This window comes from Elgaria multicarinata, chromosome 1, assembly GCF_023053635.1.
Source record: "Elgaria multicarinata webbii isolate HBS135686 ecotype San Diego chromosome 1, rElgMul1.1.pri, whole genome shotgun sequence".
Classification (NCBI taxonomy): Eukaryota; Metazoa; Chordata; class Lepidosauria; order Squamata; family Anguidae; genus Elgaria; species Elgaria multicarinata.
Genome location: NC_086171.1, coordinates 21,960,933 through 21,979,859, shown reverse-complemented (window position 1 = coordinate 21,979,859; position 18,927 = coordinate 21,960,933). Strand labels below are relative to the sequence as shown.

Here is an 18,927-nt window from a genome sequence, read left to right as displayed (position 1 = left end):
CCAAAGCGGCGTCTTCCCCTTTCAGCCTGCTAGCCTCATCCACCTGCTGCAAAGCCCCCCCCCCCGTAACCCCCCTCCACTTGCATGAAAATTACGAAAGAAAACCCCCAGATCCTGGCACAAGATTCCCCCACCTTTAAAAACAACAACGATCACAAAACCGAGCATCTAGATTCCTCTAGGCTCTGCCAATTTTTCCATTGCTTTCCCCCCTCCGCCCCCGCCCATCCCTTCATCAAATTGTGCAGTCAAAACAGAAGCCAAGTTGGGCCTCTCCGACTCGACCGAAAATTACAGAGCGGCCCAGTACATCGGAGCAGTGCAAGTCCACATTTAGCATTCTGGATTCTGCCAAAGCCAACCGATTTTTGGACTTGCTCTCCCAAATTCCACAAAGACTATAGGGAACTGGCTTTGATGCAGCTTGAATTTCCAGATGCTGATGTGCCCTTCTGCAACTGTACCCCAAAATCCCAGATCGTTTTTCTTCTTCTCCCAGCTCCCATATTACATTTAAAAAGAAAATAATACATATGCAGCCCACCCGTATGTGTAGTAAACTCCTCTGGGTTGAATACCATTTACTCCCAGCTAAAAGCACATCGGATCACAGGCCTGCCCTCACATTCACACATTGAGATTACTCTATTTCCCACCAAGGAAATACGTATTTATACATGGCAGGATATTCTGCCAGAAACACAGGAAGCATGCATGCTCTCTGCAAAATAATGTGTTAAAATGCATCACACTCTGTTGGCTGGCCAAGATCATTACAATTTGCTATGTCCATGAGAGAGAAAAACTACAGATTCCAGTAAGAAAGACACACAGAATACTAAAACACACTGCCAATTTATTCCAAGACTGGATTGCTCCCATAGCCACGTCAGGAGCTATGTCTGAGGCAGTGTACAAGTGTTACTTTCAGCCACCATTACTAAACATCAGTTGAGACAGGCCCTGCTGGTGGCCACTACTTCTGGCAGGTGAAAGGATAAGTGGGGGGACTGTTAGAAGCAGCAATGCTGGAATTGTTGGCTAGATAGTTTTGGAATTTCCTTCCTTAGAGGTTTTCAAGAAAAGTTGGCAGGAATCTGCTTTTAAGGTGATCACTTGAAAATTGCTGAAGGTCTCAGCAATCCATGTTGTTGTTGTTGTTGTTGTTGTTGTTGTTGTTATTATTATTATTATTATTCTCTTCAAATCAAAGCTCATACAAACCAGTGCCATATTATAAAAGTCACAGGCCCTGGGCCAGGGATTTGTTAGCTTATTTGATAATGTGGCCCTGGTCAAAATGCCCTCATTTTCTGTTGTGAGGAAAGAAATGGCATTCAGGGTCAAGTACAGTTATTTTGATCGTTCTGGAACATTTCTGCAGATCACCTGAATGGAGATCTTGGACCAGTTTGATCATCTCTTTTATGGCAAAAGACTTCTGACCAATACAACAGGATCCCAAAAGCTTTACAATGCTTTTTTGGCATTTAGTTTGAGTTCATATATCCACAGCTTTCAGACAATAGTTAGTTGCTACATCAGCACCTTGAGAAAGTGTGTGAGCTAGGCTACAAAAGGCAAACTAGGATGAGAGAAATATTTTGTTGGCTGATTGTACCAGTCTTAAGTTTTGCCTCAGACCTTCTAGAGAGTTTTATAACAAATACATGGTTCCTACCTAATTCCAGACACATTTCAGGTTGTTTCTGAAGTTCTCAATAGTCAGAATATAGCCATATTCTACAATAGCCAGAATATTGTAGTGGGCACAATTCAAAGTGCTGGTTATCACTTATAAAGCCCTTTGCAGCTTGGGTCCAGGTTATCTGAGAGATCGTATTCTCCCATATGAGCCTGCCTGTGCTCTGAGATCTTCTGGGGAGGCCTTTCTCAGTCCCATCAACATCCCTGGCACGCGGGAGAGGGCCTTCTCGGTGGCTGCTCCAAGGCTCTGGAACTCCCTTTCCAGGGAGGCTAGGCTGGCTCCCTCTGTGTTACACTTTTGGAGGCAGGCAATTTTTTTTTTGGTTTCAGCAGGCTTTTGGAGCTACTCTGGACCCGTGTCAATGTATTGGATTCCCTCCCCACCTTTTTATCTGTTACTGTTTTTAATTTTTTTAACATGTTTTTAATTTTACTATAGGTTTAATTCTATTTTAACTTTTGTAAATTTATATTTATATGTTTTAATTGTACATGTTTTAATTTTGTAAACCGCCTTGAGTCCCAGTACTGGGGAAAAGGCAGGATATAATAATAATAATAATGATGTATGGAGACGAGTGAGGGGAGTTAAGTCTGCCTTGTGGAACCTTCTAGGTTCTTGTGTCCACTGATTGTATCGTTGGTTTGTGCTGGCACAGCCCACTAGAGGTCTCTGCACCAGCACAGTTTGCAAATCCCAATAATAGGATTCCTACAAAGTAGGGTTAGACAAGATTCACTGATCTGGTTCATACTATCACCACAGCCCACTGTGGCTTGTGGTGCAGCCTGGACGACTTTTGAATATGCAAGCCCCAACCCCAGCTTGTTGTGCTGTTCGGAGCCAGTGAGGGTGGGTTGTTAACATCATGTCTTAATGCTACAATGTAGAGGTACTTTACAAGCCTTTGGCTAATCCAGTTCTTCCAAGTGCAAGGGACTCCCATTTCCTAGTGCTTTGAGCAGAATAATATAGCCAGTGCTGAAGTGAGGAGGGCAGGGAGCAGCAGGGAGGTGATGAAGGTAAGGTGGCCACTTATAAAAAAGAGGAAATGCATTACTAAAAAAGACCAAAAGGACACAAATTTGAATAATATTTGCATGTGCTAATTTATATGTGTAGACACATTTGGTAGGCATTATAATATAAAAAATACCATAAAATGGAAGACTGTGTGTGCTGACCTGTTCAGTTGTTGAGAAAGGAAAGGGTAAGTTCCTGTCAAAATTAATTTCTCAACACCCTCAACACAGAATATTTACAGACTATAATGATTTCTTAGGTGGGTTTTTCCCTTAATGTAAAATATATTTTCCTAATAGCTCTAAATGCATTGATTGCAGAGTATCAGAATTAGTAATGTATTAATTGCTTTTAAAATATGTGCATAACTTTGTTTCTCTTTTCAGCCATGCAAATTACTTGGGGGGGGGGGAAAGTATATATCTCTTCTTCTTCTTGAGAGGCAGATGAGCCAGCTTTTCAGATACAACTCTAGCTCCAATGTGTTTTTTATAGCCCAAAGGGCCATTTTTTTTTAGGAGCCACATTTACAATGGGCCAAATGGGCCCTTCCTCTAGGCAGAGTGAGGTGGCTGTCTGTCTCAGGCAACAGATGCTGGGCCTGAGAAGCAGAGACAGGGCTGTGAACCACAGTCTCTACTAAGTATCCCCTAAACTAGTCCTCTGCCTTTATGTGGAGTGGAAGACATTGTCCTCTAATGGCAGAAAGGAGGGGAGAGGCCGAAATGCATTTGGTGGGGACTTGAAAAGGGCATTCTTGATGGCTACACCAAGGCTGTGAAACTCTGGAGTCTTTCTACCAACCTAAATAGAAAACCCTTTTCTATTTAGATAGGCCTATGGCCTGCCTAATTTATTTGATGAATCTGCTGCTCTTTTCTAACAAGTTTTCAACTGCCCATTGTTTACTGTTTTATTGCAAAGATGGGGAAGCTGTGGCCTTCCAAATATTGTTGGACTCCAACTCCCATCCAATGGTCAGGAACAATAGGAGTTGTAATCCATCCATCAACATTTGAAGAGCCACAACTACCCCACCCATTTTTATTGGTTTTTCAGAGTAGGTTAATTGGTTTTGATTTTAATTTACATTGAATATATTTTTGTATGCTTATTTTATTTTTTTGTGTTGTTAGCTACCTTGAGCACCGTGTTGCAGAACGGTGGGGTATTTATGTAATAAAGAAATAAATGTGTTATACCTGGCCAAGCCATTCCTTTGTTAAGGAGGTTGGGTTTTTTAATAGCTTCTCTTCAATGGGTGTTAATGGCTGGGATATAATGGAGATCTTGGAAAATCAGATCTTGGAGTGATATACTCCAGCTGAAGGGAGCCAAAGAGGGGAGAGAGAGAGAGGGAGAGAAGAATCAGGAAGGTTGGCAGTTGGGGAGAGTCAGGTAGAACTAGAAAGAGAGCTGTTGAATTAGCTGAAAGTTGGAAGCACTTGGTGTATATACAGAGCTGCTCTCTGGGAATCTCATGTGGGGTAGCTGATCTGCTGCTAAGTTAATGATGTGTGGTATACAATAGTACCTCCTATTCTCTGGATTTCATTGAGAAAGCCCCAGTTTAGTTTAGTATAGTATGAAAAACCTTCATTAGAAATAAATACACAATTTGTGCTGCTGAAGTTCATTTTTTATTTAAATAAAACTTTAAAAAGAAAAACCTACAAAATTTTACAAGGTATATATATATATATAATTTACATAAATGTAAACATACATATGTCTAGATTAATGTAGATACATTTGAGGCACAATTGCATCAAAAATAGTATATTATACATCTGGGTTCTGCCTCACCCCTACTTTTCTTTCTCTAATACTGAAATAATTATTGACTTTTAACTCAGTCAGGGAACATGTGGCTTATGAAAACAGCTGCAGTACAACAGTTCCAGTGCTCAAAGGTGTGGGCTATACAAACATTAGAAGCATCTCAGTCTTTCTCCATCTTTTGGAGTAAACCTTTTTATTATGTATGCACCATTTCAAGACAAACCAAATTCCATGACTTGTGGCACAATCTATACATGTTTACTCAGAAGTAAGCCCACTATGTTTGGTTAGATTTACTTCCAAGGATGCGGGCACAGGATTGCAGCCTTAATTATATGAATATATTTGCTTATTTAGTTTAATTCTGGTAGTCTAATTTAGTCTAATTCTGGTAGTAGTTGTGAGGAGGGTCAAGAGCTACGCAGGACACTAAAGCCTTGACCTCTCAAAAATGTATTCTGCATCCCTCTGACATTTTATCAAACAGGAGCACATACTTTTAACCTTTCTTTTGCAGTCATAACAGATAGAAACTGGGTTACAAACCAAGATTTTTCCAGAAGCTGAATGCCTTATTCTGAATTTGCGCACAGTCATGGAATATACACAGCCATATATGACCTTGCCCCTCTCTCCACCTGTTCCTCGCCAGAAACAAAAAAGCCTTATGCATGTTCCTGCGCTGCCCCGAGATTTTTCCCAAGTGCAATAATGCTGTTGCTGTTTCCTCCACATAGTGGCCAGGTAGGCATCCAAGAACCAGAGCAAAACGGTGTGACTTGTCCTTTTGCACAGGCATTTGGAGCACTTGGCCTGTGCTCTGCAGCCACTGTGGTGCAACACGACAGAACTCTTAAAAGTTAAGGCACCTTTATTCTAATGACAGTGAAGATCACTTTTTTCCTGCTTATTCAGAATGCTAGATCGAGAGAATTAAATCAAATTTATGAAGCCACACATTTTACATTCACTCCATTAAACAGGACTTATTAACTCAAAACCCATCTTGACAACATACAGCTGAGATTGTATGGGATTGCTAGGAAGTCCATAATTCCTTAACGTGGTTGATTGCAAGCTAACAACTCTCTCATTTAGATACACATTTCACAAATCACTGGGCAGAATCCAATGTTGCACAAGTGGACTTCTGCTTGCGTGAAAGGATGTTGTCCTCTCCTCTGCAGCCTCTTGTGTCTTCCCAAATTTTGGGGGGACCATGTTTTGTGGGCACACAGGGGACTGCAGGTGGGATGGGTAGTCACTTTCCCTGTTCCACTAACAGAAGGAGTTCCATAAGCAGGACTCAATTTAATTCCACCCATTATTTTACAAACAAATAATTCAAAAATGTTTGTATATAATGATGCATAAACCTGTACACAGACTAGTGACATAAGTCAATTTAATCTAGAAAATTAATTTGGATTTTATAACCCATGAGCGTTTCCTATCTCTTTTCTTCTTAAGGAAGCAAGATGTATGCATATCTGTCTGTCATTTTAAATCCTAGACTAAACATAAGACCTACAGTCCTTCAAAATACATATGTTAAACAGGGCAAGAAAAGATTCTACCTCCATTTTCTTTATAATCTTGAAAATGCTTATAGTTATTTATGGACTTTGACACGGGGAGCAAAACCTTATGCAAAAGCAGACTAGAGACGAATGCTGAATCTTGAGCTCTACAACAGCACAAGAGCCAGTCACCAGACCCAACACTTTAGGCACCAGTGGTTACTGGGCACCTGGATTTTTGCATTTGCTAAATAAAGTTTTGATTGATTTCAGAAGATTTCTACATTAGTTTTCTGCTTTCATTGTAAGTGATGTAGTATTTACTAGACATATACAATACTGGTTATAAGGAAACAACTCATGAAGGGTTGTGTCGTCTGTTGACCAACACAGCTTGATAGATGGAACTGATCACTGCGTGGAAGCAAAATCTCTTAAGTTATGGGTAGCTTTTGCTTTGGGGCGCTATATGGGGTGATGTCTCTACTTTTCATTCTGAGACGTTATGGGCTTAAACATCCCCATGCCATTTCCACCAAATTTTAGGAAAACGTTATTTCCAACACGGGTTTTCTTTTATCTGTGGAGTGTATACCTTACATGTATACTGCCATGTGCACATGTCTGTTTCACCACTTGCTTAGACAACATGAAGCACCCACTGGTGTGAATGTCTACAATGCGAATAGGCAACAGATATGTGCACTCATGGGGCATACAGAATTTGGAAGTAATAAAAGGCCTTTTTGAATGGCTTTTGTTTGAACTATCATAAAACCTTTATTATCCTATGAGCTTTCAGCAACAATTAAAAGGCATCAGTAAAGCCCTACACTATTCTTACACTTTAAGTCCACTAAAGTTACTAGCTATGAGAAGTGCTACTAGCCTATTTGCCCACACGTACCTCCATCAGTCATCTGTGGCACACAGAGGGCCGGGAAGGAAAGGCAGCTTTCTTCCAGTTTACAAAAGCTTCCTTGCTTGGAGGCAACTCCTACACACCACAAGGTGGCAATTCATAAGTCTGCCTTAAGCTTAACTAACCCAGATGCAATTGTGCATCTCAGCACGATGCCCTCCTTTGAAATTTACACTCCATTTCCTTTTTTAATTTTTTTTAGTAAACCTGGCTTATACCTATCCTACAGACAACTTTTGCTTTAAATTGCCTGGGCTACTGTATCTTTCCTAAAAGCAAGAATCATATTAGAGCACACCAAGACTATCATTCTTTATGCTTTATGGAGTATCAGCACCTAAGAATACAGATCAATGTATTAATAGATATTCACATCTATTAAAAAACTTTAAAAGAATATACACAACATACACAATTTATACACAAAGTAAATAGAATATAACCCTTGCTTCAGGAACATTTGTGGTTGGTTTTTTCCCCATCCCAAGGTCACGTATTTGTTAAAGTTGCACTTTATAGCTGTGTTTCCAAGCCAGCTTCCACATCGGCATACTTCTTACTGCTCAGTAAATCTGCATCTGTTCACATTTGCAACAGGAAACTACTGGAAAAACTTCATTCTAATCATCGCTGTCACTCCCAGATTCACTCAATTGCAAGTCATTTCCTGTTTTGTTTTGTTTTTTAAAAAAGCAGAAAGCTAAATTATGTCATGACAATGTTTTACATTAAAGAATTGCTGTATTTGACCGCAAACAGATTGTGAAGAAAAATGAGGAGCAATTTTGGAACACAATATTCCTTGATCGTAAATCTGTTTATTTTAATGGGACATGGTTCCCGTAAATTATGTCTAGGACTGCAGTTCTAGCAGTTTCTCTGCCCAGTATTCTTTGGCTTAAGATTTAGTAGAAGTGTGGAGGTGGCAGTGATTTGTCTCCCCTGCAAACTGATTGCTCACAGTCTTCTTGCCTAATGGAGTCATGTTCAATTTGGGTTTGACTTTTTTAAAAAAAAACTACTACAGATTTGATGGACAGGAACAGCAGCAAATACTGCTGGCACATGCTTCATTTACAGCTGGAAAAACTTGGACTGAACCTGCTTTGTACTCATATTAGGTCAAGAGGAGCTGTACTAAGTAGTTATGACCCGTAATGCACATCACTACTATCTGCAGAAAAAGGCCATCAATGATTATGAAGCATTTCTTCACATTTAAAGCCAAAAAGCAGCAGGTACTGAAAAGATATTAGAAGTGGGTTGAGTCCCCACCCCCCACAGTACTATGGGTTATCAGGAGATTTCTGGAATAAGCCTCTTTACAATGCAAATGATTGGGGGAAAACCCCCAAAGGATGTTTGAATTAAAAACAACGACCTTCCAACTTACTAAACCATCTATACCCAGTTATGACAAAGTAGACATTAAATACAAATACATGTAACTGAACCCAACAGCAGTTTTAAAAAATAAAAAAAAAACAGCTTTAGAAGAGGGGAATTTAGAAAGAGGGAAACAATGGGTGAGGAAAGGGTTGAGCACTGCTACTACCCCGTTTCTCTGCTCTACATTCCCCTTTCCCTAAGCTGCTTTTCATTTTGCAAACTGATGTTGGGTCTCTATTACACATGTGTGTACTGCATACTTAGACCAGCCTACCCCCACACTGGTGCCCCCCAGATGTTTTGGAGTACAACTCCCAGCTTTCTTGACCATTGGTTGATGGGAGTTGAAGTCCTACACACTTGGAGGATTGCAGGATGGGGAAGGCTAACTTAGACCCTTAGAAAATCTATGTCACGTGACAGGCACATGCAGAAGAGAAGAAACTTACTAAGTGTGCTCATGAGCTGATTGCTTCCTTGTTGCCTGCTGGTACCATTGGCGATAGGGTTCCTGTTGTTGTACTGCTGAGAAGGGGAAGGGTGTGCAGCTTCATCACCATCACTGCTAGAGCTTTCATCATCACTCCCCGAGGAGCTCTCTGAATCAGAGGAGCTGCTGCCACTACTGCTACTCATCTGCTCAATGATTTCAACCTCAGCTCTTAGCTCTAGAACGAGAGGAGGTTTGCAAGGAGGTCAATAAAATGACACATGAAAGTCTTCGTAACATTGGGTTTGTTGGCAGATTATGGTAAATCTAGGTAAACTGGTTTGACCATTGGCTACCTATCCGTTGAACTAATATGATAGAAACATATTATGTATGGTAATCCTTCAGTATAAAAAGATGAACTCGGGAAGGTCTTTTTCAGCCCAGTTCTAGGTTCTATGCCAAGATTACTCCTTAACAGATCTGTTATCTGCATATCTGACTACCTAATTCTGTTACTATGTCAAGTACCCCAATGTAAGTAGCAGATTTCTACAGACAGGCCTAATCTACACCAAGCAGCCTATTGCACTATGAAAGCGGTATTTATTTATTTATTACATTTTTATACCGCCCAATAGCCGAAGCTCTCTGGGCGGTTCACAAAAATTAAAACCACAATAAAACAACCCACAGGTTAAAAGCACAATGACAAAATACAGTATAAAAAGCACAACCAGGATAAAACCACGCAGCAAAATTGATATAAGATTAAAATACAGAGTTAAAACAGTAAAATTTAAATTTAAGTTAAAATTAAGTGTTAAAATACTGAGAGAATAAAAAGGTCTTCAGCTGGCGACGAAAGCAGTACAGTGTAGGCGCCAGGCGGAGCCACACCAAGCAGGATATAGCACTATGAAAGCGGTATGAAAACAGTATATGGTATGTGTCAATGGGCACTTCAATACCTCCAGAAAGCAGTAGTGTGGCTCCTGCCTTTTATACACTGTTTTCATACCACTTTCATAGTGCAATGTCCTGCTTGGTGTAGATTAGGCCACATACTATTCATATTAGAAACTTTATGTAATAAACATGATTATATACTCCCTGCTTTCCTCATCCTTAGTTCAAGTAAATGTAAGATGGATTTTATTCTGCTTTGGGCATGTTATTAGGAAGGGCTTGAACTTTGGAAACACCAATTCAGCTAGATATGGGGGTTAGGGGAAAAATGTAATAGAAGCTTGAGTGTCCAGCTATAGCCATTTGGAGTGAAAATCTAAGTAAGGAATTAACCATTTTTATTTTCAAAATCCAGTAAAATATGCATTGATTGATGAAGTAATACAATCTTCTCTGTATGTAATTCCATTTTGCAAGGCTACTATTTCATAGCATACACACAGTGATAAGCATTTCACTGACAGCATTCTACACCATATGTTTGCACTTTACAAGATATTTTATAACATAACAATATGTAAGGTGTTAATGATGCAATGGCTTTTAAACTTTTGGCAGAAATTTATTTAAAGGACACTACAAAATATAAAAAAGACAGTCAACATTTTTATAATTAGTATTTAACAAATAGCATACCATAATATAAGGAAACGAAACAACTTTACACTTACTGGCTGCATTCAGACAACACGATAGTCAACAGTGGGGTAATAATCAACACAAGAGTTGTTTAGGGGGTACTCCCCACACAACATGATAATAATCACCCATGGTGTGGATTAGAATCAGTGTTGAGTTGACTGTTAGTCCACGCTGAGTTGACTCACTCATCCCCCACCCTCAGTTCTCCCACTAGTATCCCATCAGCCACTGCTACCAAAAATCTATTCTGCCAGCTGGACTAGAGTGGCAACCGCCGCTTTGATTGCTCTTGCCTTGGCAACTCTGTTGTTCGAACCCAGGCACTGATAGTTTGCATTGAGTCCAATGGGACCTACTCTCAGGTGAGTGAGTATAGCATCGTGGCCTTATTTAAGTAACTGTTAATTTGATTTGTAAGTTGCCTTGGATACCTTATCGTCAAAAGGTGGAGTAACATATTTTAAACAATACTCCTGCTAATATTTTCTAATCTCACAGGTTTCCATAACATAAGTCTCAAAGTGACTACAATTTTGATAGTTTACTGCTGTTTTTATTGAAAGCCATGTTCAACATGTTGCTAAAAAGCTGCTTAATAAATTGATAAAGATTTATAATGATTTGACAGACATTGGTAAATAGTACCATTATTGGTACAGAGTCAGTAACATCATTCAGAAGTGCTTGTTTAAAAATAAATTAAAAGAGACAGAAATAAAAAAAAATAAAGTGAAGGGATAAATTATTTTTACACAAACAGAAACGAAGACACTGAAATACCAGTAGATCCTATGAAATATATGTTTGGCCTGAATAGGGATCACATTATTCACAGTAAAAAAAACTAATATAATTCCATAATACTTTCCAATACAAGACCCAAAGAATAAATAAAAAGATTTGTGGAAGAAATAATACTTAATCTTTTGAAAATTCTCAAGTATTCTCAACTAAGTTTTGTAATGATATGATTTTAATATATGCTTGCTGTTATTTTGATTACATGCTTGTATTGCACTGATTCATAACTTTTGTAAACGGCCAAGAGGATTGCGCTGATGGGCAGTTTAAAAATGTAATAAATAAGTGATGTTACAAACCACCAATGGAAGGACATCATGACTTCCATACCTCTCTTAATATCATCTAGCTGAGGCTCTGGTGAAGGGTTGTCTTTCAATGGGGAGGTTTTGGGACCAGCTGCTGGCTTTGTAGGAGCTCTGAACTGGGTGGAAGAAGGTTGTGAGGCTCGGGCAGATTGCTGTTCTATTCGGGCCTGGATTTTACTGCTGCCTTCAGCTCTGAAACAAAATATTTTGGACAGACAATGAATGATACCTGTTCCCTCTTTTTTTTCCTTCCATTCTTTGAACCTTTCCCAGATTTCTGTAAAATTCCAACTCTTGCAATCAGAAATAAGTAGACACAAACACATACACACACACTACTGATTCATAATCCTTACAGATTTAAACATTAAATTCCATTGACTTCAATGAGTTAAGGACTTGCTAAAATCTTCGAAGGAAATCAGTAGTTTTTAAAAATGCAAAAATTGCATGGGTAATTTCTAAAAAAACCACACTCTTGTCTATGTTGTTGTTTATTCGTTCAGTCGCTTCCGACTCTTCATGACTTCATGGACCAGCCCACGCCAGAGCTTTCTGTCAAATTCAAATATGCTGAAAACACACATAGCACAGCCTATTTAGACTGTACTACTTAAGACTTAAGACTAGGTGAAGGATGGATTATCTGAAAACTTCCTAATGTTTCAAAACTTCATTAGAACATAAGAAGAGCCATGCTGGATCAGACCAAGGGTCCATCTAGTCCAGCACTCTGTTCACCCAGTGGCCAACTAGCTGTCAATCAGGAACCCACAAGCAGGACACAGTGCAACTACATCCTCCCACCCATGTTCCCAGCAACTAGTGTATATAGGCTTACTGCATCCATATAGGCATGCTGGACCTGAACAGCAAACATGCCAGGAATAAGGGCTTTAGCTCAGTATCTTCTCCAACGTACTATTATTTCTAGTGTATAAAGGTTTTTGATGATGTGGTTTTACATAGGTCAGGATTTAAACATACAGGGCAGAATCCAACTAACCCCCTCTGCCAACAGAATGCTTTCATCAGCACAATGAGGTGTGATTTTCAGCAATTCTAACTCCCCCGAAATCTACCCTGGCCTCTGTCAGTGCAGGGTGTTAGTTGGATTCCATCCGCTATCTGCTACCTACAATTTGAAGCAGTTCTGTCCAGGAAGGACTGTACCATGTGCCATTCCTCCATGTACGAATTTGCCCTGTCTGTTCATGCCAGCCATTTTACCTTGTCTTCTTGACTTGAATGCTGCTGCTTAGCTTTTCAAGCACATATTCCCCAGTATCATGATTGATAATAAGTACACAGTCCTTTTGGTACGGCCTTTTATTTCCTTTGAACACAGTCATTGGAGGAGTGGAACCCTGGTGTTCAAAAAAGCACAGATTACATTTAAATCTAAACAAGCACATATGCTCAAATCAAGAAAAACTAACTTAATGAAAGTGCCATATCCAGTCTCTCATCTCAAAGATAACAATTTTATACCTTAACAGGGTTCCTGTTTATGGGTTGAATCTAGACCTGGTCACAGAGTAGATGCATTGAAATCAATGAGATTTAAGTTAGTCATGACCATGCCAAGTTTCATTGATTTCAGTAGCTCTAGGTGTGACTAAGCCTGAATCCAACCCAGTATTTTCAATTCTAATGTGGCCAATGAACCACATTGCATATTTCAAGTTTACTTTTATAGCTGAACAGAACATGAACATCAGCATATTCAATCTTTCTCTTCAGTGTTACTCATTCAGAGAACTTCTGTGATGCGGTAAGCATTTCAAATAATACGTAACAAAAACCTTGCAGTTTTTTTATTTTAAATTTCAGCATATTTCTTGACAGAGTAAGAATATATATATATATATATATATATATATATATATATATATATATATAGTTAAGCCTATGACTAAAACTATCACCTGAAGAAACATATATACAATCAATCCAGCCATTAATATCCAATGCAAATTAATGTTTCGAAAGGCAAGAACCCAAGCACATTTACATGAAAGTACACTATATGAAATTCAATAAAAAGAGATATACAGTCCAAGACTGAAATAATTAAGAAGTTATTTCAAATTTGGGTTTCAGACACACATTTGAAGTTCCCCTAAAAGTAAAATAATAGGTTATGAAAGAAGCATCCCACACATGTACACCTAACATGTATATAGAAAGGATTGTCACAAAAACCATCATTTTAAAATAGCTGTCTACCCATATATCAAGCATGCTGTATCCTTGGTCCTTCAGAACAGGTAAAGCTGGTTATCTCCCATTAAATCAGCCCTAGCAGTTACAAATTGTTCTCAGCTCTTATGAAGCCTACACTGTTCTCCTTGGCCACAAATTAAAAGATCAGAGCAAAAGTCATAAGAAGCTTAATTCAGAATGGGGAAAGGGGTGGAGTCAGCATTTTAACATACAGTAGTAAACTTACTGGAATATGTGGTAATGTAATTGTGACTTCATCTCCTTTACCGACTTGAAGTTCCCCCTCACAAGATGTGTCTATGGATGCTGGTTTAAAGTCATCTAGAGAGGACAAGAACTGGTATTAAACATATTTTGAGTTTTAAATTGGGTTCCTAACTGGTATCCATCTGGGACATATCCACCTCTTTACTGTTATTTATTTTAAATTATTTATCACTTTTCAACAGAGGTTCCAGGGCAGCTTACTAAAGTGTTTATAAAATAGGTGAAGGCCTGCACTTAAAAGAACAGTTACTATATTGGAATATTTTCTGTAGTTAAGGGCGCAATCCTATGAAGATAGTCTGCAGCCTCCAAACTTGGGAGGATGCCGAATAACCCATGCAGGGCAGCTGGAGTGCGGAGGCAATTTTCGCCTCCGTTCTCCAGCCACCCTGCATTTCTGCTAGATGGGTGATTTTGCCTGTCTAGCAGGGGCATTTCAAAGAGGAAGGGAAAGACATTAAACAAACAAGATGCAGAAGAACAATCTGCCCAGTTGAAATATGTTCCAGGATAAGGCACAGGAAGGGTTGCCAACTTTTAAACTTCCCCTTGTCATGCAGTTTGCTCTGCAACTGTTAGTAGTGTTTCATTCCATGACCCAAGAAGGAAAAATCAGCTGATGAATCATCTTAAACTCCACAGGCACAACCCAGGATGGAAATTACAGGGAAACACGGGAGTGTTTCCCTGTGTTATAGGCGATTAGTGAAAAGAGCATTCCACCACGTTAAGGCCGAAATTGGGGGTGGGTCATTCTGACATTCATAAAATGGAAAATGTTTCACCAATCTTTCTGAAATGGAGACCAACCAGAAAGAAATGCTGGTTTTACATACCCTGCGCGTTTCAAGAAGATTTGTGAAATATTGAGGGCAGGATGGCAGTTCAAAGTACGAAAATGGGGAAAACCTCTCTGGCTCAAAATGGCTTTCTAATTTCCGGGTGGCGATGATTTTTTTGCTCACTAAAAGCTCCGAATTGGGACCCTTACCCTTCAAACCAGTGGTGGGATCTTGTCCCCCTGTCCTTCTAGTTGGTGGAATGGCGTTTCTTTTTTCAAAATTCGCTTCCATTGTTTTTTAATGAACATTTCTTTGCCCCATTAAAGTGAGTACAGACTCATAACTCCTAAATGGAGCATGCTCAGTAGCGTCGCTCTCCCCCCTCCCTCCTGTCTCAAATAGATTGGAATGTTGGAAATAAGATGGCTGCCTGGCTCATTTAGGAGCCATTTCCTTCTGCAGATAAGCCAAGGCCCTGTCTGGGCCCTCTCCTTCCCCACAGTGCTGTGGAGGCCAGGGAGGGAGAGAGAAACTATCTGCCTTGGTTGGAGGGAGGCCCTTCCCTGGCCTCCAAGGAAAAAGAAAACCTGGCTGGCTCAGGTAGGGGTTTGATTGACTTTGTTGTGTGTCTGTGATTGTGAAGAGGGAGGTGTGTGTGTGTGTTTGAAGTGCTGGTGCATCCTTCTTAATTCAAAGTAAAGAATATATGGCAAACTTTCCTTTGGGGTGACAGTTCCTCACCCAAGCCTCTTAAAGTTTAAACTTTATGGAAAGAAATATTCAGACTAGGAATGAGAGGAGGTTAACCCTGGCCTATCTGCCATGAGTTTAAACTTCTTCAGGTAGTATGTGTTTCTTTAAAAGGTGCTGAACTACATTTTAAGCTTTCTTTTATAGATTTTTGTGTGTTTTGGTTGTACATAGAAAATATTTTCCTTTCTCTGTGTACCTGCTTCTTATAAGCTAAATCTGCTGCTTTATGTTTGTATGAAAGGAAAACGTTTTCTAAAATGTACATCCATGAATCTTATACCCAAAACATTACTTCACACCAGAGAAATGGTTAAGGGACCTAGTTTTTGCTACAACCTGGCACCCTCCAGTTGCTGTAGACTTAGATTCACAGAATCATAGAATTCAATGCCCCTCAGTAGTTGCAGTAGTCCAGGGCATGTAGTCCTCTTCATCCTCCTCTTCATTTTATCCTCACAACGACCCTGTGAGGTAGTGTAGGCTGAGGGAAAGCCGGGAAGGGGGGGGCATAAGGAATTACATTTATATACCGCCCCATAGCCTGGGTGTATTTATTTATTACATTGATATACCGCCCCATAGCCAAAGCTCTGCAATAAATACCTAAATGTGTTGTTAACAATGATCTCCAGTTATTGACATAGCAAGAAAATATGAGCAAGGAAGCAACATTTGGTGATGCCTTTCATCTGGAAGTTATGTGATATGTGGGTTACCAAGCAGTTATATGAAAAATGCTAGATACTCTGATCCTTGGTTTAAATGGATTCTTTAATGTCAATATAGTAAAAATTATAAATTTTAGTGTAATTTTTAAAATAATTACACTATAGTGTCATAATTTAAATTTTTAAAATACGGTAGTGTAAATTGGGAAATTATTTTAAAAATATTTTTTCTCCCCTGTGTGGGTTCTTTGATGTCTACTCAAGGTCCCACTACAGCTGAAGCTTTTCCCACACCCCATACATTTATATGGCTTCTTTCCTGTGTGGTCATCCATTACACAAAACCGTGAAATTCAATAAACAAAAAACCTACAGTTTACAAAACAACGTTAAAGGCTCTACAATTTTCAACCAAACTCCAAAAAGCAGGGTAATTGAGAGTTAAGGCTCACAGGCTTATAACGCCACATCCTCCCTAAGGAGGCAGAAAGTGCCAGTGAAATTCTCATTCTCCCAAAGCAGATATCAACCATGAGGACAGGATGGAGAATAGGATATGCAGAGGTGACTGTGAGGTTGTGGAAAACTGATGACGAACAACTTAGGGCCACCTACTTCTCTTTTGTTTATTTATTTATTTATTTATTACATTTCTATACCGCCCAATAGCCGGAGCTCTCTGGGTGGTTTAGAGCAGTCCTTCCCCAACCTGGTGCCCTCCAAAGGTGTTGGACTACAACTCCCATCATTTCAAGTCAGTATGTCCCATGAACAGGAATGCTGCAACTTGTACTCTCAAACATGTGGAGAAGTGACTGTGGGGTTCTGGAAAACTGATAGGGGAATGCTCTTCTAGAGCAAGGGCAGGCAAAATGTAACTCTCTAGATGTTTTGGCATTCAACTCATAAAAGTCTCTGTCAGCATGGACAGTGATCAAGAATGCTGCGACTGCAGAGGATTTTTCTTACGTGTTCAGCAGTGTGAGATCAAAGGCAGAGCTACCACCTAATAGATTCATGTGTAAGGAAGGATTATTTTAAAAACTATTGATGAAAATTATTTTTGTCCTCACCATAACATTGGAGTTGCAGCGCAGCACATATGGAGAGTACTAAGCTGGAGAAGGATGGTTTATACTTGGATCCTATACATGTCTTCTCAGAAGCCAGTGCCACTGAATTTACTAGGGCTTCCCCCCAAGTGGCATAGGATTGCAAACTAATCTCATCTGAAAGGAGTTCAAGACACCCAAACTAATCCTTTTCTGTTCCTCTATCACTCTGATAAGATGATGTATTGTGGAGGGATTGTGGGGAGTGAACAATATATTTTGTATGAACACATTTTAAGAAAAAACATTGGTTCTTTGAAGGATAGGGTATTTACCAAAAGCTGAAAGTGCCAGCTCTTGCTCTGGTTCTACATCACCAACAAATAGTGCCCCTTCTGTTATCAATCGTGCTGCTCTATGCAAGATGTGTGTGAGAAAAAAATATTGCGCAGCCCCTGTATTTGGTAAGGATATAGAACAGTGTTTCCTATCCTGCTGTCCCAGCTTTCCTGACCATGGGACATACTGACTTGCAATGATGGGAGTGGTAGTCCAACACCTTTTGAGGGCACCAGGTTGGGGAAGGGCTGCTCTAAACAAAAAAAGAGAAGTAGGTGGCCCTAAGTTGTTCGTCATCTGTTTTCCACAACCCCACAGTCACCTCTGCATATCCTATTCTCCATCCTGTCCTCATGGTTTACATCTGCTTTGGGAGAATGAGAATTTCACTGGCACTTTCGCCTCCTTAGGGAGGATGTGGCGTTATAGGCCTGTGAGCCTTAACTCCCAATTTCCCTGCTTTTTGGAGTTTGGTTGAAAACTGTAGAGCCTTTAACGTTTTGTAAACCGTAGGTTTTTTGTTTATTGATATACATTCTGGTCACAACCAACCCTGTGTACAGAGAGATAGAGAGCTATTTCTGCCACCCAACCCCATGAGTAGGGTTGCCAACTTTTGATCAACGCTGCTCTTGTGCTTTCAATATCAGCTTGACACATCCAGAAATTTAGCAGTTAAAGCTTTCCCTATCACTTAACTCCATGTAAGGAAAAACATCCCTTGCTAAATTTCTGGGTGTTGAGGTGCTGTCAAAGGCACACGAGTGGCCAGGCCAATAAGCAAAACAAGCTGACAACCAAAGGGAAGAAGTGGGGAAAATTGGTTTTTGTAAACCTCAAGCACTTGACAGTGCTATCCTAGGCATGTTTACTCGAATGTAAACCCCACTGCATTCAATGAGGCTTACTCTCAAGTAAGTGTGCCTTTGGAACCCTCTTGACGCTGACCTGGGAGTAAGTGCCATTGAACTCCATGGGGCTTACTTCCGAGTCGACGTGCCTAGGCTTGCGCCTTAGTAGGTGAGGATCCCAAAGGTGAGGCCAAAGCTTGGCCTTAGTAGGCCAAGGACGGTGGCCTTTGCTGGTGGCCTGTTTTGGTCGCCCCCACTCCTCGGTCCCGAAGCGTCGCCTCTGCCGGCCACTCACAGCGGATGGTATGGAAGGAGGCCTTGGGGTGCCGCTCGAAGCTCTCGCCCAGCTGTAGTGGGTGTTCCTCCTTGTCCAGCAGCGGGTTCGCCGCGCCATTCATCGCTTCGGCGGCGGCAAACAACAACCACTTCACCGGCAGCCGCCCCTTTCTCTCGCTTGGGTTCTCTTCCGGGCTCGGGGCGACGGCGGTGTATCCG

At 40.3% G+C, this 18,927-nt stretch overlaps 1 protein-coding gene across 1 annotated transcript; it reads right to left on the bottom strand.

Annotated features, from left to right (window-relative positions):
* Nucleotides 1–4,348: 4,348 nt before the first annotated feature.
* EAF1 (ELL associated factor 1) lies at nucleotides 4,349–18,920 on the bottom strand. Its single transcript, XM_063124461.1, has 6 exons — nucleotides 18,728–18,920; nucleotides 13,947–14,041; nucleotides 12,725–12,861; nucleotides 11,517–11,686; nucleotides 8,794–9,012; nucleotides 4,349–7,622 (listed from the first exon to the last, which is right to left on the bottom strand). Exons 1-6 carry the CDS (start codon nucleotides 18,828–18,830, stop codon nucleotides 7,576–7,578), a joined length of 771 nt encoding a protein of 256 aa, XP_062980531.1. The 5' UTR covers nucleotides 18,831–18,920; the 3' UTR covers nucleotides 4,349–7,575.
* Nucleotides 18,921–18,927: the final 7 nt, after the last annotated feature.

Bases quoted from the DNA above. Each gene is read 5' to 3' on its own strand.
- EAF1 (XM_063124461.1), bottom strand. From the start codon at position 18,830: ATGAATGGCGCGGCGAACCCGCTGCTGGACAAGGAGGAACACCCACTA. The intron at 12,862-13,946 runs GTAAGTTTACTA...TTTGAACACCAG, and splicing joins TTACATTACCACATATTCCA to GGTTCCACTCCTCCAATGAC. The intron at 9,013-11,516 runs GTATGGAAGTCA...CTCTCGTTCTAG, and splicing joins GCTAGATGATATTAAGAGAG to AGCTAAGAGCTGAGGTTGAA.